General features: G+C 38.9%; 1 protein-coding gene across 1 annotated transcript; it reads right to left on the reverse strand.

The window, feature by feature from the left end:
• Window positions 1-741: 741 nt before the first annotated feature.
• On the reverse strand, window positions 742-21109 carry MSL3 (MSL complex subunit 3). Its single transcript, XM_032187884.1, is given in 14 exon segments — window positions 742-1654; window positions 11454-11497; window positions 11499-11539; window positions 11927-12026; window positions 12218-12327; window positions 12682-12944; window positions 13401-13559; window positions 15464-15624; window positions 16046-16168; window positions 17026-17114; window positions 17935-18035; window positions 18587-18682; window positions 19246-19328; window positions 20980-21109. Coding segments are annotated over 14 exon segments (1569 nt in total). The 5' UTR covers window positions 21079-21109; the 3' UTR covers window positions 742-1554.
• Window positions 21110-24145: the final 3036 nt, after the last annotated feature.

The raw sequence follows: 24145 nt of genomic DNA on the forward strand, positions 1-24145 counted from the left end.
TCTTTAGAAATAACAATCACCAGATCTGCTTGCATCCATGCCAAACATTTGTTTAGCAACCATTACGTTCAACATACTCTTTACATAAGCTCTTCTAAAGTGCAGAGCCTAAATTGCTAAAACTGAAGTAATCCCTAGCTTCTCAGTTCAAAAGCTTTAATGTACACCCTGAAAAGCAAGTGAAATTGAGTGTCAACAGCAGGTTTCAGATTTGCTTTGACCTCTTAGACTACGTTTGCCATTTACATTTCAAAAGATGATTCCTCACAACTGCTGGTTTCTGCAAATCAAGAAGGAATATTTTGTCTTTGACATTATAATAAGTGTTCTAAAACAAGTCTTCTGAACAAGGAAGAATAACAGTGATTAACACACTGGTCTATGAGCTTAGAGTCCAGTTTTCTGGCCAGTGCCTGACTTGACAAAGAAGAAAATGCTGAAACCAGAATCCTGTGTTGTGGACAAGGTATTGATAACATTCAAGACAAGGTTATTTCAATTAAGTTCTACTGAATGTGTTGTCAGAATGATAGGAAATTGGTTCTGGGTCAATTCTTCTTTAACACTTTAGTTATGGAAATAATGCCTCCTTAGACAGTTTCAAAGTCTGTAGAAGAAAAGTCAGTGATACAGAAAGGGCTTCCCCCTCCCTGTTGTCAATACTCCCACCTCATTCTATGCATAATCTCAAAATTATTAACCAAGCCCAAACAAGACATTTTAGACAGTCAAAACCACACATTTAAACAGCAGCCACTGTATACTTTATTAAGAAAAGAAGTGTTTGCCAGTTAAACTGCCATCACTTTATTGACTTCTCCACTTACTTGTAGAAAATCTGTTCTTTCATAATGGCCCTGGAATCATTTATAGCCAGGTAAATGTTGAAGCACTGGCAAGGCTCTCCTTGGAACTGTGACAGCCTTACCATGGCAAGAATTAGAAATATCTTTGCAAAACGCAAAGTAAGCAACACATCTTTCATTCAAGCAAAGTCATTCTTGAGACAGATGTCACACAAGCCAAACAGCAGAAAAAAATCCTTTAACTTAAGCAATCTTTTCTATTGTGACAGTTTCACAAAACGAAGTGCAATTTGTAAGATAAAAATCCATAAGATAGCAGTTATGCATTCTCTTCACGTAACTGTGTAGCCAAGTCTTACTACTCAGGCTGGGGAGGGTGGAGCTAAAATGAAACAGCATGATGTTCTATCTTCATGAAAATGTCCTGTTGCTAATGCATCTGCTTTTGCCTCCCTTCTTTTTTAGCAGTTCTATGCAGTCCTATGCATTAGAAGTCAGAGTTGGGCTTCTTGGTTCGTTGGGAGTTGGGTTTATATTCAGTCCTCTAAGCAATTCAGAAGACAGTCTATACACATCTGAAAATAAGTTCCTCGTTTAAGTAATCCAACTATCAGAGAAGATATCCCCCTATTACTTCACCTCTGAAAGTTGTTTCAATTCTTTTTTTCCCATCTTCATCTTGTAGCCACGTGGCAGAACAGCATTGTCATGGGCTACATATAGTAGTATTTAATCTTTACTAATAGCTTCAGTAGATTGCCCGGGGATTTTTAGTACTGTAGTAGGCTTCACATGCAGCTACATAAGCAGATTCTGGGAAGAAATCATCATGGTATTCTGCTAAAAACCTAAGAAAGTACACACAAAAGGAGAACATGAAACATATAAGAGAAGCAATTTTCAAATCAATTTTTAAGCTCAGCAAAACCATAAACTGCAAATTACACATTATTAGTTTGAAATCTGTCATACAAAAAGGGTTGTCCTATATCTATTTATTTACAAGTTTTGCAGAGTGAGAAATCATTCTCAAATCCAAGTGAATGAAAAAATTTTGGTCAAGCTCCATAAAGGAAACCCATACTTTGTATTCTTTTCTGAGCATAGCTTTTAAGAATTGTGAGACAAAAAAGTGGGAAGATGATTCTGCAACAGTTCTGTCAGTCACCTGTTCAACATAGTATTCTCAGTTACTTCAAAAAGACGTGAATTTCAGTTATCACTACATCATTATATTATGCAAATGGCCATTAACTATTAAGCCAAACCATACCTTTTACGGTAAGTAGAACTACGATTTGTTCTTCCACATGTGCATGTAGGGTCTCCATCCTTCTAGTGTGTCTGATTTAAATGATCTCTCAAACAAATAGTACCTTGTGTAAATCCAGTTCCCTCATTTCAAATTTCTCCAACCTGCCCTTCAAACATTATTCCCACAGCAACACACAATATTTTAACACGTTCTGTTCTTCTAAGATACAACTCCTTCTCTGGTTAAGTATAGAAAATGAAAAACACTGTTGCTACTAACAGCAGCAGAACAGCTGAAATGACTATAACCACCCTATACAGAGATGTGCTATACAAGTGGGGGTGAAAGGCCAAAACAGCACTGAAACCCTGAAGTACCTGATCAAACTTGACTTCAGGAAAAAAGAGACCTTCAAAAATACCTGGATATTAAAGATCAGCTTCAGTAAAAATAGGAAAGTGTTAGCTACATGTTCTCTGAGTTAGTGTAGGACACAATGGAAACAGGGAACAATGTAATCTCCAAAATCTGCTTTCTTTCAAGAACCACTGGCTGGAGAGGTAGCTTACCCATCAGAAGCTAAAAATCCTAGCTTTGCATAACCAGCTCTGGACCTAAGTCCAAATTAAAAAACAACTGTAAAAGTGAGTACAATTAAAACCAGTGTTTCTCCAACCTCATTTGCTGTTAAGACTGTCTAAACTAGGCATGCCTTTTGATCTTCAGGAAACCACAACATCAAAGAACACTGACAAGACTCTCTATAAAAAGGCAAGCAAAATTTAAAGCAGAAATAAATTAATTGTGGAGAACTCATACAGAAAGCAGAAAAAGTGATCAACTCCAATAAACACACACCCCAGTCCTTGTACTTAAACACGGCCATAAAACAACTGCAAAAGCAGAGGGACACCTGATTATATCCTACTAATTCTAGGTAAAATAATGAGAAACACAAGCTTTTAAGAACAAGACAATTATTTGATGTGCCACCTTTTGTTAAGAAAGCACTTTGTCAACGCCCCCCATACTTGTTTGCTTCCTAAGAGTTCCATAATTAACTCCACAGAGGGACCTAGGCTGGTTTGTGATGTGAAACATTTCAGGCTTAAAGACATGCAAGTATATTGATTGTCCAGCAGTTCATTTCCAGAAGATCAAATGGCAGCCTGTTTTTGTTTTTTAACCATCACCCAAGGAATTAATCAGAAAAGGCTCCATTACATGACCCATAACAGCATCTAACCAAGAACCTGATTTCTGGCAATATTCAGTTGGTGTAGGTACTGCCAAAGAGGGAGAAAGATCTCTCTTGTACCTAAAACAAGGATTCAACTCCCTCTGCCACAAACTGACACCACATAGACTATCATAATAAACGAGTAAGAGCTAAGTTAAAGTTACACACAATCTTCATTCATGCGATCCTACATGTGTTAAATAGTTCGGCATTTTTAAGCATTCATACCGTGCTAGTTTCTCATTGGTTCCAATAGCAGCTTTGACTTTATTTTAATAGCACATGCAAAAAGGATTACATAATTCAGTTTGGGGAGATCATTTTGAAGAAAAAATACACAAGATATTCTGCTAAACCAAAAAAATATCTTTAATATTACAGCAGTGTTACAGCTGCATTATTCTAACTTCCTATTCACAGAAGTAAAGGCATTAAATAGATGAAAAAGCAGCAATGAAGTATTTTTCCCCTGAAGGAACAAGAGAGAGTCAACCAACGCAGTGAATGAACTAAGCACTGAATCAAAAACTGTTAAACTTTGGCAAGACAGTAGGCCAGAAAAAAATAATAACTTTACGCTTTCCTGGAACTTAAAAAATAAAAAAGAAATGTAGATTAGAGCCAGCAATATTTGATTAACACACTGAAGCGTACTAAGCGATTTTCTAACCCAAGTCATTCAAAGCATTTACCACCTTCTTTTCCAGGCTTACCAGGCCATAAATTGCTCTAATACTTGGTAAAAAGGATTCTTTCATGAGATGCAGAGGTATTCCTTAGAAAGCGATCCATAAACACACAAAAACAATTCACACAATCAGATCCTCCTTCTAATCACAGAAGCACATTGTTGGTTGTTTGCACCACACAAACACACATTCCTTACTCTAGGAAAACAACCAAGCTGGTGGCTTTCTATTGGTGAAGTGACTGATGACCAATCAACGTCATCTACCTGGATCTTTAACGTGGTCCCACACGAACATAGTCGTCTCCAAATTGGAGAGAGATGGATTTGATGGGTGGACTATGCAGTGGATAAGAGACTTGCAACCCTCACGCCATTTCAAGTGCAAGGTGCTGCACCTGGGCCAAGGCAATCCGAAACAGCAGTACAGACCAGGTGAAGAACTCACCAAGACCAGCCCTGCAGAGGAAGGCTTGGGAGTTCTTGTGGATGAAAACCTTGGCATGAGCTGCCAGAGTGTGATTACAGCCCAGGAGACCAAATGTGTCCTGGGCTGCACTAAAAGAGGAGTGGCCAGCAGGGCAAGGGAGGGGATTGTTCCCCTCTGCTCTGCCCTTGTGAGGCCCCTCTTGGAGTGCTGTGTCCAGGTCTGGGGCTCCCAGCACAAAAAAGATGTGGGGCTGTTAGAACGGGTGCAGAGGAGGGCCACAAAGATAATCAAGAGGCTGGAGCACCTCTCCTGTGAAGACAGGCTGAGAGAGCTGGGGTGTTCAGCCTACAGAAGAGAAAGCTCCAGGGTGACCTCACTGCAACCTTTCAGTATTTGAAGGGAACTTATAAAAAAAAAAAAAAAAAGATGGAAAGAAACTCTTTGCTCAATCAGATATGGACAGGACAAGAGGGAATGGCTTTCAACTAAAAGAGCAGAGATTTAGACTAGAAATTAGGAGGAAATTCTTCACTCAGAGGGGGGTGAGGTGCTGGAACAGGTTGTTCAGAGAAGCTGTGGATGCCCCATCCCTAGGATGTTCAAGGCCAGATTGGGATGGAGCCTTGGGCAACCTGATCTAGTGGGTGGCATTCCTACGCAGGGGACTGGAACTAGGTGATCCCTGAGGTCCCTTCCAACCCCAACCATTCTGTGAGTACTACAAAAGGGTACTGAAATTACAGTAATTTAGGAGTTCATAAAATACTTGATTCATTAACTGCTGTGATCTCGGATTGTAACTAGCTACAAATCACTTCCTAGTTTTTTGGGGGGTTGAGTTGAAGCAAGTGTGATAAGGCTTGAATCTAACTTTTAACATACTGAGACTGCACAAGACTAAGATAAGCAACAAATGGAACTGAATTATTAATTCTTCATTAACACACGTTCTGACTTTGAGAGAGAAGCAATGACTGCAAACTACCGAGGCTGATCAAATTTCTGGTGTCATTGTGCAATGTTCTCTAAAACATAATACCAGAAAGTGCTAGATTTTATGAGGGACTACTTTAAGTGTAGGTAATGGGAAACAGGTTCATTCTCTCAAAAAAAAAAAATTACTGATATTTGCTTAAGATCAGTCATACGTGGCAGCTTGGTGCAAGATAAAGGTGAGAGGTTTTAGCTGAGATGCTTGTGGCATACCTACAACTCAAGGAAAGAAAAAAAAAAAGGCAGGCAGAACACACGCAGTCTAATGATGTATACCTCACTGTTCTTAATATAATAGCTGTGAAAAGCAAAATACCCCAGGGCTAGCAGATACAAATTACTTTCTGTAGAGAAATGGTACAAAACAGGCAAGAGAACACAAGGTCAGCTTCTGTCCCTATCCCTTGACTACCTGCATAAAAAAAGCAGTCAAAAAAGCCCTTCTGAAGCTGCTTTCTATTCATGCTGCATCACAGCGCAGAAAGCTGGCACAGAAGTATTAGGAGTCTCAAAACTCTTAACTACTGGATATTTCATTAATGCCTTGCTCTTGAAAAAGCTGAAACAGCACAAAGATCAATTACACTGGCACCTGCAAGCCGCAAGCCAAGATTTCAAAACAGAGGGAGCTATACCAACTTAGCAAGCAGTCAATGTTCTGGTACAGATCTGAACACACACTGCTATTTAGCTATTCAGAAATTGTTTATTTGTCCCTTTACAAATCTGACAAAAAATTCAGTCACCAGTTGCATCATTATTGCCTTTTACGTTTATATACTTTTTAAAGAGCTTGTATGCTTACACCTGAGCAGTGAAACTGCTTACTAGTGGCAGTTTGGAAACACACAGTGCACACAAGCTTCCTCGTATTTAAGACCACATGCTTTTCTCTTGACAAGCATCCACAGTTAACCCTCATGCTCAGGACACAGAGGGAACATGGCATAGTGCTGCTATGCCCCTCTCTACCACAGATTCCTAGAAAAGGAACACTTCAGAAAGGACTTGAGGAGATGGAGGTAAGAAAAACAGGCACACAGGCAACCTTATGTTCTGGACTTCAAATGCAGCAGTGTACACATAGCAAGCTTACCTCAGGTGACTCTAAAGCAAAAACGCCTCACAAATGTACTGCCATCTGGGCTGTGAGTTATGCAGACAGAACCACCACAAAAAGATATAGAACTAGCATCATCCACATTAAATAGCCACTTGGCATGTATGTCAGGAACGATTCTCAGCAAGGTCACTGAATTAATATGAGTTTTAAGAGCATCATCTGGTAGCAAAAACGTCCTTCTCTTGGCAACCTCAATATAACTTACTGCTTCAAGTTTCTGCATGAAGAAAATGACTTCTGGATATCAGCTGTCACCCCATGAACAAACTAAGGAACTGCCTGAAAAGTATGAACATCCTCAGGAAAGGAAAACCTTAAAGGACAACCTCAGCTGTAAAGGTATGATGTACACATACATGACACACAACACAGAGCTGAAAGGAAGTATTTTCAAGAAGGTAACATCTTGCACACTTTTCTACAGCTCTGGCTTTTAGAAGGTAAGCAGAAGCTCCAATAAGGAGTCTGAGCTAGATACTGTTTGAAAGACAACTGAAAGGCAATTGTAATGATCTATCCAAATGAATTTGCTGAAAGAGCATGATGGGTCCTAAAACTGAGTCACCTCTTCAAAAGAAATGTCATTTTCAGATTACAAAACCTATCTCCTCTCCATGACTACTACTGAAAGGCAGGATTTTAAGCCTAAAGGCTTACTTTCAAAGGTGTATGCCACCACCTGTCTCCCTACCCCCTCCAACTGCTAGGCATATCTCCATCTGGAAGGCTGCTCAGGCAAGTTTTGGATGTTAATTCTGACATCCAGTGTTTCAGAAAACCATCGGGTTTGTTTTGTTGACTGGAGTCTTGTCACTCATCCACATACAATATTCCTTTTTTTTCTTCCGTTCTCAGGAAGTCGCAAATAACCTTTCATTAATTGCACATTAGCACAGACTAGTGGTCATAATTCACCACTGCAATTAAGTGTAAGATCACTATACTCAAAAAACGTTTAGATATCAACACCAGAGATCTACTTTCTAAGGTTACTTCAAACAACTTGCAATCTTTCTAACACATTTTATCACTGCAGTCCTCTATAATTTGGTCAGTTTTTGATTTGGCTCCCTCCTCATAAAATACTCAATACTGAAGGTACTTTATCCATGGAACAGATTTGCACAATAGGTAAAAGCTGTAAAGCATCAGAAATAAAAATGAAAGCTGAAATGAAAGAGTCAACTTACAGGATACACTGAGTTTGAAAGATCAGTGGATTTCAACAAAACCAAAGTATTTAACTATTAAGGATGTACTTTTCAATCATCTAAAAAAATACATATTAGTCTCACCTTGACAACTACATTAGAAATGTTAAAAGCATTTTAAGAATGTAATTGTTCATTTACTCCTTGTTCTTTATTTCAGGAAACTAGAAATATCTATGCCTTTCCAAACCCTTAGCTACATTGCCTGATATTACCTCAAAGAAAATTGGTCTTGCTGTTCTACAAAGAATAGACAAGTTACATTCTCCTAGCTTCTAAGCACATACCGTTGGTCAATAGTCCCGAGACGACAGTTTTCCAAGTCAAGGCTGTATTCGAATCAATGGAAAGAGGAAAGCAAGAAGTGGCATATTCTTGCCTGTTGTTACTCATCACTTAAGCAGCTCCCGAAGGCATGCTAGGCACCTCAAAATAAGGATAGGCCATACATAATACAGTACCTATAATGCTTTTTTAAAAACATGGCTGAAACTATGGAATTGGTTAAGAGGCAATGCTTTTATCTCAAAAATTAAGATCTTGCAGGAAGATTTAACCAGGTACCCTTTGCTAGGGAAATTACCGGTTAGTAGGCACCAATTATTGTGCCAGCTTCCACTGTTTGTTCCTGAAGCCTAAATTGAAAGTAGAAGTGAAATTTCCTGAAACCAACTGGTAAGTCAGTTGCTAAACTCTATTTCAGACTAGTGTTCTTCTGCAGATATTATGAATTATTTCAGGACTACACAGTTTGACATGAAGACTAAGAGGTTTTCACTTAATTTGAAAAACTAGTTTTCCTTCTGCAAACTGTGCAAATTCCGCAATTGAGAAATAAATGTTCATGTTCTCCATGAAGAAGTTTTTGATTATGTATGCTTGTAGAATGCTGCACAAAGGGTACAGCTTCTATTTAATATGAAACTCAAAGATATATTTAATACATTCCTTTAAAAAAAAAAAAGCTGTCTGGAAAACTGAGATCAATCTTGTCTAGCAGCAATTTGAGGCATGACTGGAAAATATTACCCATGTAGCATTTCAAAGTGAATTTAATACATCTATCAAGTACTGAGTAAACTCAATAAAACAAGCTTCCAGACAAAATGGTATATTAAACAAGTCTCAGTTTCTAAGCCCGCAACAGATTAATAGTGTAAATGTTAAATGAAACTGTAAACTTCAGCCATATAATCATAATTCAAAATTCAAAATTAAATCAGTAGCTATGCCAAAACTAAATCAAGTTGTGTATCATATTAAAGTTTTAAAAGTGAATAAACTACTTTTGTCAGAGTACTCTACCTAGAACTCAAAGATGGTTCAGGAATAGTTTTATTAATTTTAACAGACAGGTTCAATCCCTCTTCTGCTATAAGAAAAATAAATAAAAGCAGAGTGCTTCAGCTTGTCACTTCAGAGCAATTCACCATAAGAAATTAGGTAGCCTGAAGTAAACTATCTAATGCATACAGACTGTGTAAAATAGTTCTTAGGTTTCAAAAAGTAATCCAGAACAGAACTGATACAAAATACTCTTAATAAACATCAATTTATCCTTTCATTCCCAAAAAGGAAAAAGACAGAATGTGAAATTTGAGGGAAAAAAAATTTACAAGATACCACCCTCAGCCTCAAGTTTTCACTTGTGATGAGAAACAGGTAATGCATAAGTATTTCTGCTATAAAAGTCTGAATGAGTTTCCAGAAGATTTAGTTATTTGAGCACTTTCAGACAGATATGGGACAGAAAAACAAATGCCCAAATGAAATACATTCTAAAGCACCACAAAAACATGTAAAAAAATAATTTACCTACATAAGATTGAATGCTTCCTACAGCTTCCTACTGTAATTTGCAATTTCTTTCACGAAATGTTCTGAATTTGACAATTTCTGATAAAGCTACAGAAATAATAATTATAGGAAAACAAGAAGAGCATCAGCAAAACATCCATTACATTGGCCTTAGAAAGCACGATGAAAACATATATAACCTCAAATATTTTGTTGTACCAGATAATAGCCACACTATGCTTGCTTGGGGAGGAGCTGTAGGGGGGCCATTTTGGTTTAGTTGTAGTCTGGTCTTAAGCAATGAATGCCCCACAGTACTAGAGCACAATTTCAGTTAAATGCTTTCCAAAAAGGAATCCAGCTTGTGTACTGAGACCACTCTGCAATGCAACATAAGGCATAGCAAGCAGAACTACTGGGAGTTTTGCTTCAAAAGCAGTCTTACCTAACCTAAAAATGCTAATGGGGAAACACCATTTTTTTTTCCACATTTATAGGTAATTAGGCATTTCAACAAAATGGTCACATAGAAGAATAAAACACATATGGACACCAACCCCTATGATCCTGTTATTCCGTGACACTACTAATAGAAATTTTAGTTTAATCACTACCCTACTTGGACACAGTTGTTTCCTCCCTTCATCCCCATTCCACCTCAGCTTATCCATATAATGGTTATAAAGAAAACACATTTAAGACATTAAAGAGTTAAGATCTGCTCTGATACAACAGAATCAGAACAGGAGGATGTCTGAAAAACTGATTTGATCCACAGCAAGTTAGACATCCTAAACCATATTCACTTCAAGCAAAAATACCTAGTACCTGCTTTCCAAAAGTGCTAATGCTGTCCCACTTAGTATAAAAACATTTTGAATACTAGTAAGGATCTGACAGAATAGAAATATAAGAACAAATCGGTAAAACTTTAAAATGAAGTCATTCAGAAGAAAATGTCTGTATTGTAGAAATTTTGACATTTGAGATATCTTTAATTTTCAATACGCAATTAAAATAAAAGCACTTTAAAGTTTTTGTATGGACAATCAGCCCTCCTTGATCTAATAAAACTTTTGATATGCTAATAAAATATTAGATTACTTTTCAGTATGTAGCCGTTTTGAGGTATCTGACCAAGGTTAAGTTAGAAGTTCCACATTTGTTGGAACCATTTTGTGTTTAACATTTACAACACTTTTTTTTTTTTTTTTTTTTTTTTTTTACAAGTTTTGTCTTTTTTTTTTTTTTTGCTGTGTTGATGCTGCAGTATGCAGTGCCACATTAGACATATGAACTACAATTACAGTGCAGAGATACTAACTAGAGTACTGACAAAGCGGATCATGATACAGATATGACTGTACTATCTCCAGCTGTAGAGCTACTGTGGTTAGAAGAGTTTAGGTACCCCTACAAGCCACTGCACTGCGTAACAGAGAAACCCTTTGGTTTAAAAGCTGGACTAGGGCAGCCTTTTCTGGAGAAAAAAAACACATGCAGCAACCACCACCACACTACCATCATGTGTAACAGGTTTTAAAACACAAGGTTTTCTCCCTGCTAACAGTGATGCAACACCAAAACACTCAGGTTATGCTCTTAAGAACAATGCAGGGTTTGAATTTCTTCATAAAACATGCTTCTTAGCATTCTCAGCAAAATCAGACTTGTCACTCTATACTTTCTATCACACAAGCTTTTCTACTTCAGTTTTCTACCAATGTTTAGTAAAGTTTTAAGTAGAGAGTTTGGATCCCCTTCAATTTGAATTCCAGAAGTAAAAATTTAATTTTATCATACTCATTTCTGTAACCACAAGAATATCTTCTAAAAATCCCTTATAATTCCAGAGCACTTAAATCTACATAACAATGCAATCACTACTGTGGTAGATTGTGTCGCATTACCTCAGAAACATTTCGAAGTGTTTTACTAAAGCCTTTAGGTTTTTTTTCAGGAAAGCACATCTTCCCGAGTATTTCTGGTAGCTTTACTGTAAAAGAGAAAAATAATGTTTACAAATTTTACCTGCTATAAAGAAAAGAAGAAAGCAAGAATATCTTTTCACTGCAGCCTCCATTACTCTTTACAAGATGCTCAGTGATTTTCCAGAAACATTACTATAACAAGCAAGCTCATAAATTGAATGTTGCCTGCTTTAATAATGTTTGATAGTGTAGCGGAAGCAACGCTTATTTACAGGTTTTTGTTTCTGTAAATCAAATAAAAGATAACCGAATTTATGAACAACCTTTTAAGAATTTTAAAGAGATTACAGAGTACATTTCTCCAAAAATAAAGCTGTGATAAAGCAAATACAAAATCACATTGATACTGCCACTGAAAACAAATCAGACATTTTGATTCCAGAGCAGTTTACCAAACATCCGTAGCAAATGTTGAGATCCATAGATATATGATGGAGGTGGTGGTTGATCACTTGGTGGATAATTCTCTGGCATCAGTTTCCAGGACAAAACCTGAACATTAAAAAAAAAAAATGAAAATACTGGTTATGAAATCAGTATAGCATCATAATTAATTCAGTCTATACAGAACTTCAAAATATTAGATGAAATAAATAATCTAAACACCTTTTCTTGTGTAGGCCTACTCTGAGGGCCACAATATCTTTAACCATTGAAAGGACAATAGCATGAAGTTCTCTTACCTCATTCAATTCATTGTTTCTTCTTCCTTCAAAGCCAGTAAATACCGCACTCCCCTCTTTGCTAGGAGTTAAAGTTATAGGTGAAGATGATCCACTATGGACAGGGGTTTCTTCAAAAACAGAAGGAAAAAAAAAATTATTAAATAATCTGTTTTGTGGAAATACAAGATACTAAAAGGCAACTAAGGCCTGCTGATAAAACATTTAAAGTCTTAAAATACTGTAATTCAGTAAATGCTATTCTAAAGTAGACTGACAGATATCCTGTGAGTAGACTCAAGTAGCTCCTTGAATTCCATTGGGAAATACAGCAAAGTATTGTATTTCTCCCTCTGGTATACAACTTCAGAGAGAAATAATTGATACGATAAGTAATGAATTCCCACTTTGATCATTCAGTTCCCAGTCCATACCACATTAAGAAAAAGCTTGTTTAGAGTAACAACTTTAATAGCAAAACCTACTTTTTTCCAGGTGCAAGAAGAGCTTTGGCATAGAAGCTGGGGTGTCAAGATGCCGCCGCTTCGGCTGTGGGGAAGCACTGCTTTCTGACAACCTGTCACAGTTAGAGGTATGGCGTGTAGAACGTCTCAGGGACTGCAGAATTTCAGGTTCAGCTTTTCGCCTTTTTGGTGTGGCTGGCTCCCCTGCTGGAGGCTGGCTGTCTGTTGACTGAGGTGTTGGTGGGTTCAGTAGAGGAGGACTTGGGGAAAGCTCCTCCTGATTTCTAGGAAGTAAAGGCAGCTTGACATAAATGAAGAGGTCAGATGTTCTTTCCTTAAAACAGCAAGTTTCACAAATCCTCTTAAATTCTTACACAATTTAGTATTCCCTTAAGAACAAGCAAAGTCATGCAACCTTCTTTTAAGTGTTGTTTTCCCTAAGAACATTCATTTGCAAATGTAAAGGTTAGTGAACATAAACTTACATTTTGATGCAATTTTATTTCACAAAGTTGCAGAACAGCTCCACACCAGTCAGCAGAAACACCTCTTTGGAGTTAATCAGATTGAAATTCAGAAATCATATTCTGAATTCAGGCAAGCAGTTCACACAGAAGTCGAATGTTTTATCAAAACAATTTTTAAGTCAAAGCATACAAGAAGCCACGGTATTCTAAACGTATAACCACTTACTATTGCATTTTCCTCAGATAAGCAGTATTAGACTATACCCAACCTACCTGTTAGTATTTGTTGAGTTTTCTTTGATTGGAAGAAAGAATTTTGATGAAGTCACCTTCTTAAACTGAGCTTGCTCATAAGGATAGAGCAAAATTAATGGAAGTGTGAAGTCAAAGGTTATTCTCAGCCCATCAACCATCTCTTTACATAGCTCAACACTACAGGGAAAGAAAGATTATGAATTTCAATTTTCAATTTCATTTGCATGCCAAAATGTTCAGTGTAGTTTTTAGGAAATTCCCCTTAAATACAGATCACTAACATCTTAACTATGATACATTCATTTATTCGCTATGTAATAATCCCTTAAAAGCATACTTGAAAAGACAGTGATTCCAGTTTGTAACTTCATTCATACAAGTCCAAACTTTAGACAGTCTGTATAATTTTGAGTTCATTAAGCAATCGTTCTATTACTATTTACTGGATTAATAAAACCCACTTTACAGTAAAGTCAGTCAGATGTTTTCCACATAAGCAGTGGTTTTTTTCCCCAAGTTCACTGTGCTCAACTAGAAGAGTCAGCTGTCAGAAAAATGCTTAGGATTTAGTAGACTGAGTGTCTGAGCAAAAGCCATATGCAGAATTTGACCTATAGCAGCTAACTAAGATACAGTTAAGGCTGTGCTTAAAACATACCCAGTGAATCAACAGAAATGGATACATTTATATTGGATATCAGCTTCCAGTGCCCTGCTCCTGCTAACCGAAGCACTGTATTTAGAGACTACTAGGAATTTCTGGTTTAGGCTTATATAAAACATTCACAGCGCTAGGTGCTGGGCAGATGCAGTGGTACAAGAAACTAGAAATGGGTGCAGTCCACCTCCAACACCTCTAACCTCTATGAAGGTAATCACTTTTCAGGTCTCAAGTGCATACATGTGTATGGCAGCATCAAATAATGTTATCAAAGCCACACACATTATGAAGCCTATACCCCCCCGTTACACCCTCTTATTTTTATTTTATTTTATTTTATTTTTTTAAGGCAAAAGAAAACACTATATTGGGTCAGGGTAGCACCATGCGCATAAATTCCATCACATTTTAAAAGGTCAGTTACCTTCTATGCAGAAAGGGCAACACAATAAAGTTGTCAGCTCAATCTCTCCTACTTAATGGATCACTGAAATTACAACCATTTTCCCTATTAAAGCATCTTCTTTATTGAGGAAGTCGCAAAAGCATACACCTTTAAAAATCATCACATACACACAACCTTTTGGTCATGTTTCTCATGTCTCGTCTAACTTCTCATCTGGGAGATTAATTGCACTTTCCTTCTTTCTAATATAATCTGTTAAGTAATGAATGACATCCATATAAAGTGAAACACTCACTTCGGGCAAAATACTGCAGGGAATGGCATAATTATGCAGTGCTGAAATAAATCTTGATTTTATGTTCTATTTTTGGAAATTTAAATAAAATGAAAAATTTCACCCCAGTATAGACTTACGTAAAAGAACAACGTCAACTAACATTGAGAACCTTTACCACAAAAAACACCATACAACACCCCCCACAACACTACAAATATGCCAGGTCAACATTGCATTTGTACCTTGGTAGGAGACTATACAGCTCAGCTAAGAAAACATACTAAGATTTAATCAATTTTAATAAACAGGATTGGTGCTACTACACAGTGAGTTTCCTTGCATTTTGACTCTAGGATTTAAGATATGTCATTAAAATAAATCACCTCCATTTGGAGTTCTCTACTATGTTTGCATAAAACATTTATAAAATTTGAACCTGTTCAGTTTTATTTCAACAGGGAATTCTTATATCAGATATTCTCCCACTGCTCAAAAAAAAAAAAAAAATCAAAAAGGGATATTACAAAAGGGGATATTGATGCTTTTGTATCAGGACTCCTTCACTGATAAACAAATTGTCAATGCTACTGTTCTTTAGATATTCATCAAATATTTTAATCCCAATGAAGGGACATACATGACAGTATAAACTCACAAAAATGAACAGCCTTCAGACTGAGCATGCAATGCAAGTTCATTCTTCTTGTGACAACAGCACTGGGCTAAAGATTACTTACTTCTTCTCTGGTGGCACATAATGAATATTCATATTAGCATGTGGAGTCATCTGATGATGTCGAGACCTTTCATTGGCTGAAAAAGCAGCATTAATAGCAAAATGTTTCACATATGACTCCAGGATGGTTATTATATTTGTCTGGCAAGGAAGCTTCACCAGCTGAAAAAATAAAAATAAACTGATGTCTTATAGAAATAATTAGTAAATGTAACAATCTAAAACAGGAGTTAATGAGTTTAATGAAGCATGAAGTTACTTCAGGAGTTACCCATTTCAACCTGTAAACTACATTTTTGATCAATCCATTATAAATATTTGGAGAAAACGAGGTAAACAAGTGTACTCTATTTAATTTTCAGCTTTAAAGAGCAACTTACACTCCAAAACACAACCAGGTACTGCAATGTTACAACCTTAAATACAATGACAACTCACTGCTTTAGCTATAGAGAAGGCTGCTCCTCAAAACTTTTTATTCTTCCTTATGTTGTCTAAACTAACCCTTGCAATAAAGCTCAGAACAGGGGTTGTTGTATGCAATAAGTATTTTTGAACCACCCCATGCATATTCATTTCATACCCGTTTTCTTCTATTAATATAGTAACAGTCTTCCTCAAGCTTCTTTTTCAAGACTTCAGGAATTTCAATGTTTATTGCTCTTTCTTCCATGTCCCTTTTTGTATGAGTGTCTTGATCTTCTTTCTACAACAGACCAGTGCAAGAAATTATATATTGCTTGTGTTATTAAGAAGAAATACAATAACCAGGATACAATATAAAAATGAAGTTTTGTTATGCAAAAATAAGAGCATTTTAATTAAAGTATTATTTTTGTATGTACAGTACAATATAAAAACATTATTTTTGTATGTACAGTATCTATTTAAGTGTATACTAGTCTTACTGTAATGTAAGCAATTTAACAATACTGTTTTCATGTCATCTACAAATTCAGTTTTTAAAATTTGTTTTTAATTTAGCATTCACTTAAGCATTTAATAGAAAAGAACAAACAGGAACTTGTTAGGTTTTGCTACTTCAGATCACCTCCATTGTACTAGTTTGATTCTACAGACCTTCAGAACAACTATTTACCCTGTACTTTTTGTTAACGTAGAGAAAGATGTTTTTTTTTTTTTTTCCTTGAAGTCAGCCTTCTACATTTAAGACCAGAGTTGATAGGCCCATCTCACAGTAAAATACAAAAACCATAAAGACCCTACTGCTATGTCCAACCTGAGTAGACCAGTAAGATTTTATAGCACCTATACACATGGGTAACCTAGTTTGCTAAGTTTTCTTCACATAAGCCTTACATGTCAACAGACAGGAAAAGAAGCAAATGTGTATTGTTCGATTAATGACTTATTCTTGTAGAATTTTGGTATTTTCTTTAACTTTCAAGAACTCAACTACAGTAGGCACTGGGAGTGAGAAAATATACATTTTAATTCTGGCTAAATAAGCAACTGTGGCCTATATTTACTCTATTTAAACTTTTCCAGTGTTTTATATACTGATTTTTAAATTCTATTAACTTAAGGAAGCCATGAATATACCATTTCTGTCCTATCTTCTATGTCACTGTCTTCACTTTTTATTTCTTCATCTGTTCCTTCATCACTGTCATCAGAAGAACTACTTATAGCTGTGTAAAAGAGATTTCAGATATTTATCTCACACTATCACATTGCACAGAGGTTCAGGCCAAACAATTTCAGGCCTAAATTAAAAAAAATAACAACTTGTTATATGTAATTCGACTAGAATTATTCATTCTTATTAAACACATAAGTAGTATTTACAGCACAGTATCAACTTTTTGAATACGGAAGACAGTAAGTTTAAAGGAAGTATTCTAGTATCTCTTCAATTGATGTACACTCACAGATAATTTCTATTTTTATTGTACTTTAGTACTGAACAAGGGGTTAATGCATTAACTATTCAATTGAGAGCTCTGGATATGTGCAGCAACTGTTACACTCCATACATCAGTTAAGTGCAAAAGGTCCTGCTAGCTTTCAAGCTACAAAGAGAAGTGCCATGAAATCAAAAGAGGTGGTTTAAGAGTGAAATAGGTCAGTCAGACTGGGAGGGGAAAAAAATCCCCCCAACAGATATATAGAAACATTAGAAAGGAAAGCAGCTTGTTTGCTAACACCAAACAAGGAAACTGCGGGCTTCTTGCACCTAGTACTACTACAGTAAACAAAGCAGCACTGAACTCTGGTATCACGAAGTGACATGAGGAAAAGCCTCTAGAAAACCAATTAAAAAGAAAAAAGCAATAGATTAAGAGATACTTAACATGAAACATTACATTCATTCTTCACACAACTGCTTTGGTATAGTTTCAATCAGGCCATGACACTCATGTCATCCTACCAGCACGTTAAGCACTCACTGTACCCCTAGCACAAAGTTAAAGCATCACACCAGTTACTAAAGAACGAAAACAAGCTCACAGTTTTCGCTACTCTCGTCATTTTCCTCAGCAGGAAGGCTTTTTAATACAGAGTCAACACCAGGCAATCTGCAACGTCTCTTCTTTCTTCCTTTTCTTCTCCTATAGAGGATAAAATGGTTCACTTAAACTTGGCTGATTTCATTTAATTTGTTTATCCTACCTAATGACATTACATAGAAATGCACAGGAAATGTATGTTTGGGTTATTTCCATTAATTAACATTGAAATAATTTGGATAATGTTTATTTTAGAGTGGATACCTTAATGTCTGCACATTACCTCATATTTGTGTTCCCAGGCAGATCCTCAAGCCATGTCCAACCTATATTAGGTTATTGCCTTTGGCTGAAAAATACCTCAGGCTTTCCTAAATTATTGTTCAAGTACATTTCTTTTGGAAGATGTAAGTTAAGCCTGTACACAGGCATTTCACAGCAACACTTCTGAGTAACATACAGTTACTAAATGTGTTAGCCATTTAGAGTGTTGTTTAATGATAATGCGTCTACCTTAGTATGGATGTACTGACTGTATTAAGTATTTACCACCAACAGTGTGAACTTAGAGACCAAACTCACTTGTAGACACCTAAATGTAGCTGTTTGAATATGAATCTCTTATTTATCTTGAGACCAAAAAGATTTCTTACATGCGAGCCACAGCCTTCCGCGCCAATTTACGTTGTAATCTGCGATTTTCGTCCGTATCACGAAGAACATGATCCTCAGCTGCCCATCTATCCCAGCTAAGGATTGGTAAAAGGAGAAACATTAATGGCTCAAAATACATTCCATTCACGATTATTACCGAATTAATATACATTAAACCTAAAACATCGTATTTCAATAACATTCAGATCAACTTTGAGTTGCATGCTTCTGTATTCACATGGCTTCAACTCTCACGTTGCTCTTTAAATGCTCTCAAACCTTGACATAACACGACAGCATTTGTAGCACCAACGCATGCTATAAATCATAGTCAGAGACTGCACTCATGTACTGACCTTGATAAGCAAACAGTCTAGGCCTAGATCTAACAATACACAAAATCCTTTTTTTAATGAAAAACCTAGGTGCCACAGGTACATGCCAAAGACAGATATCCCATAAAATTTAAACTCAAGACCATCAGACTGATCCATTGACATTTATAGATATAAGGCAATGAAACATGAGAAAGCGTATTAAAGGCATTCACAAACCAAACATACTCACATTAAGTCCTTTGATATTCTGGGTAACATCTTTCTTTGCAAAATAAAATGGAAGAAATGGAAGAACTAAAATTGTGCATATGGGTTCTTACCTTCTATTCCAACCATTAAAATGGATCAGATATTCTGGAATCTTTCTGCCTTTCTCATCTTTTCCGACAATAATATCAACAATCTGAAACAAACAGTGAATAGCATGTATTAAAAGGCTTGACAAAAAGTGAACTTTCTAGCGTTTAGGGATTTATGCACATAGAAAAAAAAAAATGTTAATTTACATAAATTAAATACACCTAGAATGTTGCCATTAAGTATTTATACGAGCAGAAGATATGGATTATACTCAAGGTGAGAAAACAAGCTTTTTTCCAGAGCTCTTCTCAAACAAAGGACTGCCGTCTTTATTGTGTCCTCAATACATTCAAAACAAAGATGCAAAACAATACAGTATCACAATAGGAATGTGCAGATACGGTCATGTGGGCAAATAACGTTTTCTCCTGAGTGCTCTCTCTTCAGGTCCTCAAAGCAGGACAAAACAGTGCTATATGTAAATCTCAAACACTGTTCTCTTGAACGCATCATCCAGCCAACAAATATTAAAATGTCTTGTAAATATCTGAGCCTTTGTTTCTTCTTCTATCACCCCTGTAACATTCTCCTCTTTAGCACATGCACAAAGAAGTTTATTTTGACCAAATCATGATGAGGGTAAGCGGAACCAAAAACCACCGCTCTTGCTAATGGCATTTTCTGATCAACTGTTTGTGCAGGAGCTCTTCCTTGATCATTTTCCAAGTGAAAAAAAATGCAGATGCACTACTCTTGCTCTCCCTCTTCCCAGGAAAGAGATTCAACATTTAAGAAAATGCATGAAGACCTAGTCTGAAAGTGCCTGCACCTCAAAAGAAAAAGGTATTTCGCAATGGATCATTAAGAAGACCATCAGGACCAGTAAAAACAAAGCTATCAGTGGGTGCACTGCTTATCTCCAGGCACACCCAGCAGCTAGGCCACGGGAACGTTTAACCTGAGAGCCGACAACTTGAGAATTGTTGAGCCAGATGGGGCCGAGGGCAGCTTTGCTGGAGCTCCGTATATTTAAAAGCAAAGAAAAGGCACTAATGATTTGGGGCCAGCCAAAGCATAGGCCTGCATGTGGAAACAAAAGGGCAGTTGGAAATATCGCAGGAAGGCGGAGACCCTGATCAAACGTGTTTAAAAAATAAATAGATAAATAAATATGTACGTCACTAAAACAAATTGAAGCAGAAGTATGACTTCGGACTGGAACCCAGTCGAAATCTATGTTTTTGTCCCTCAGAGGAGCGAAAACGCGACCCAAACCAGCCAACAGCGCCGTGTTTACAGGCTCCGCACGGATCCCTTCGGCGTGTCAGAGCGAGCCCGCGTCCCCGCGGCACCCAACGCCGCACAAGGCTCCCGCCAGCGCTGTTACCGGGCACAGCAGGCCGGCAGGAGGCAGCGCCCGCAGAAAAGCGTCGCCCGGGGACAAGGCCCGGCGGCGGACAGGGCAGCAGCGCCCACCCACCGCCCGCGGGGCCGGGCGGCGCCTCCCTGTGCCAGCGGGCGGCGGCCGCTCCCTTCCTTCCCCTCACCCCGCACCGGTGGCGGTGGTGGCGGCGGGGCCGCCAGGTCAACCCCCTCCCTTCCCTCCCGCTCCTCCCCCGGCCCCCGAGCGGGCGCGCACCCGGCACGGCGCGGCGGCGGGGGAGCGTTAACGGCCGCCAACGGCCCCGCCTCCCCGCGGCGGGGGCGGGGGCAGCAGGGAGGGAGGGTAGGAGGGCGCGGCGCGGCGGGGTCACCTTGGCATCATAGAGCACTTTGGCCTTGGTGGGGTCGGGCTCGAAGCAGAGAACTCTCTCCCCCCGGTGGAACTTAAATTTCATTCCCCGCGAGGTCATTTGTTCATCATGGCGCAAAGGAGCGGCGCCCCGCCCCGCCCGGCGGGGAGGTGCCGCTGACGGGACCGCCTCTGCCTCTGCCTCCCCCTCTCCTCCCTTCCCTCCCCTCAGGCGCTGGCCGTGGCCCCGAGCCCGGCTCCCTCAAGCAAGCAGCCGCCCCTCAGCCTTCCTGCGAGAAAACATAAACAAATAGGATCGGGGGCTAGGAGCTCGGTTCGCCAGAGCTCGGTTTAATCTTTTCAATGTTCAATTTCAAATTGACGGAGTCTCGAGCAGGACGCAAATCGTGGAAATAAAATCAATTCACGTTTTTTCCAGCTCACCGACGTCCTGCTGATCGATGCTTGGAAGGGTCTGTGGCTCAGGCAGGAGAGCTGTGTAATTTCCCACACAGTGTTGCTCGATGCTCCCTCAGGCCCTTGCAGCTTTGACGCTAATTCTGCATTTCTGATTTACGCGAGGCCACAGCAGAGCCAGGAGACCCAGCTAACGCAGCCTTCGTGGGAAGACCGATTAATTTGTGATCGTTTAGCATTTCTGAAGCTCCTTTTCTGTAAAAGCCGATCAGAAGGAGCATGACTCTAAACAGAGAAAGATCTGTCCCACTGAGCATATGCTAGTCCAACCACTCACTGGCTAGCACTAGTGCAACAGAGATTTAAATCCTCTTTTCTTCCAGTGCCTGAGGCTGATAACAAAGCTGGGGGCTGGCAGAAATGCCAACGGGGAGCAGCTAGTGTATTACCAGCCAGTTTCCAAAGGAAAAGGGTGATAGAGGATATCCATAACGAGATGCTGTGAGGATTACTGCTCCCTCATGGAAGCAGTGCTAAATTTCTTACGATTCAAAATTTAGATATTTTCCACACTGGGGAAAAAAAATAGGAACTTGTTGGTAAGATAGAGTGGAGTGAAAGGAGTGCAAAGAAATTCAGGGAGTATTCTTGAAAGTGCTCAGAGTTCACTGCTGCTCAGGTTAAGAAACAGGCTGCAAAAATGTGTGGACGCAATGTCAGTTGCAGAAAGTATTATCGAACTTCCTTTAAAAAATAAAAAATAAAAAAAAAAAGAAATGGTGCTGAGTATCTGTAGAACAGTTGCTTTCTTAAAAGAAGCAAGAGCAGCAGAAGAAAGAGAAAACAAACTTCTGCTTGTGTCCTGGCCTCCAAGCTGGTCTGCCAGTTGACAGAACTCACACAAGGGGATCGATCCTTCAACCATTTCTGCCCAAAACAGCCTTATACATTTCTATGCTGTCTCCTAGATTCCCCCTTTCCCTGGCTCCCCACTGATCTGTTTCCAGAGTCTGCTTCTCGTTCATCTCATCATAGCCTCTCCTCATTTGCCCTAGCCCAATTTAATGGCTTTCACCCAGGCAACTTTTCCTTTTGACTCACATTTCTTCTCGTTCAGGTTTCCTCAGAGATAAATGGCATCTGCCCATATCTCCCTACGCCACCTGACCGTGCATCACCCCTGCCAGCAGATCTCTCCAGACCTTTCCAGATCTGTCACCGGCGCTACTGCAGGATTTTTAAAAACCTGGACACGGGGTGCACTTAACAAAAACCCATCCAGAGGGAGCTCCGAGAGCAGAAAGGTAGGCACGTTTGAGAAACATCGGCTCTGTGATGGTGTTACGCAGGAAATGCCTAGATCTAGCAGAGCATTAAATACAAACAAAACGTCAGTTTTCAAAGGTACCAAGTTCTGCACAGGCGTGGAGTGAGCAGTGGAAAATAAATAATAAAAAAATAAAAATAGTGGTAGTCACCACTGAAAACAGGAAAATAGGCTCTGTGCACATGCATATACATATGTCTGTGATGAGTCTGTCATTCGGCGCATTCCCAGGATCTCTGGCAGGGAAGAAACGCGGCTTTACAGCCCCGCCGGGACACGGCGCAGCCTGGCAGAGGAGCCCCTCGCCCTCCCTCTGGGCAGCGCTGCCCAAGGGCGCCCCGCGGCTCACGCAGGGTTCGCTGCTGACGCGCTTGGGCTGGGAGCACGCAGCCCACACGGCTCCGACTGCAACAGCGCAACCGCCGCTGCTCCTCCCGCCGCCGCACAAGATGGCGGCGGGCGCACGGCATGCTGGGAGATGTAGTCCGGACCGGGGGAGACCTGTGGCCGCCGCGGCAGGAGTGGGGGCTGCCAGAGAGTTTGGGAAGAAGAGTTTCCAGCGAGGGTCTTAAACACCAGTTCCCATTTCTTTATGAACTCACCTACACTGCGCGCTAAAATCAGCGATCATCACTCACAGGATGGCAGCTGTTGGTTTTTAGCCATACGAATGATCACACGCTTCTCATTTGTTTTCGCTGTGACAGGATGTACAACCGTACTTTATTCATTATCTTTTCTAATTAGGCATCTGGTTTTACTGCTATTTGTTTCCACACCTGCAGGGGAAAATAAAAAATAAAAAATAAATAAATAAAGTGACTGTTTTAGAACACCTCTTAAATATCTATCTGTGCTTGTGTCCTTGGAATCACAGAGATTGATTTGCGGTCAGTCAGTATTAAAAGATTAAAATATTCCACCAAGCTCATTTGGGTTTCCACTAAAGAATTTTCAGAGAGCCTGCTGTTCAAGCCAACTGTTTAAACAGTATACTGAAGGTCTTGTATACCTAGAACACAAATTGCAAAAATGAATTTCCAGAAGGAACAGTAGAGACACACACACTTTGCTTATAGTTAATAGTAAATTATGCAGTAATTGTAGGTTGGTCTAAATCACATTAAACTGTGGGATAGAGCTCTAAGAAACAATATGACTGACTCTCAAACACCAACAGACCATCAAGCAAAATACACATATTTGCAAGGTATATATTGGCTCAGTGATTCACTACATATTTCATCAGTGTTTTCTTCTTGTCTGGAGGAAAGAGTACTACATAAGACATGAGTAAGCCCTATGAATACAATTACATCTTGAAAGAAGTCTAGGGGAAGCCTTTCCAGCAAAATCTTTGCTGAAAAGGATGCCTAAAGCAGTTATCAAAAACACAGCCTTCTGCTGTGTTTGAGATGTTGTGTGTAATAAACAAACAGCTTTG

This window comes from Aythya fuligula, chromosome 1 (genome assembly GCF_009819795.1).
Source record: "Aythya fuligula isolate bAytFul2 chromosome 1, bAytFul2.pri, whole genome shotgun sequence".
In the NCBI taxonomy this organism is placed as follows: Eukaryota; Metazoa; Chordata; class Aves; order Anseriformes; family Anatidae; genus Aythya; species Aythya fuligula.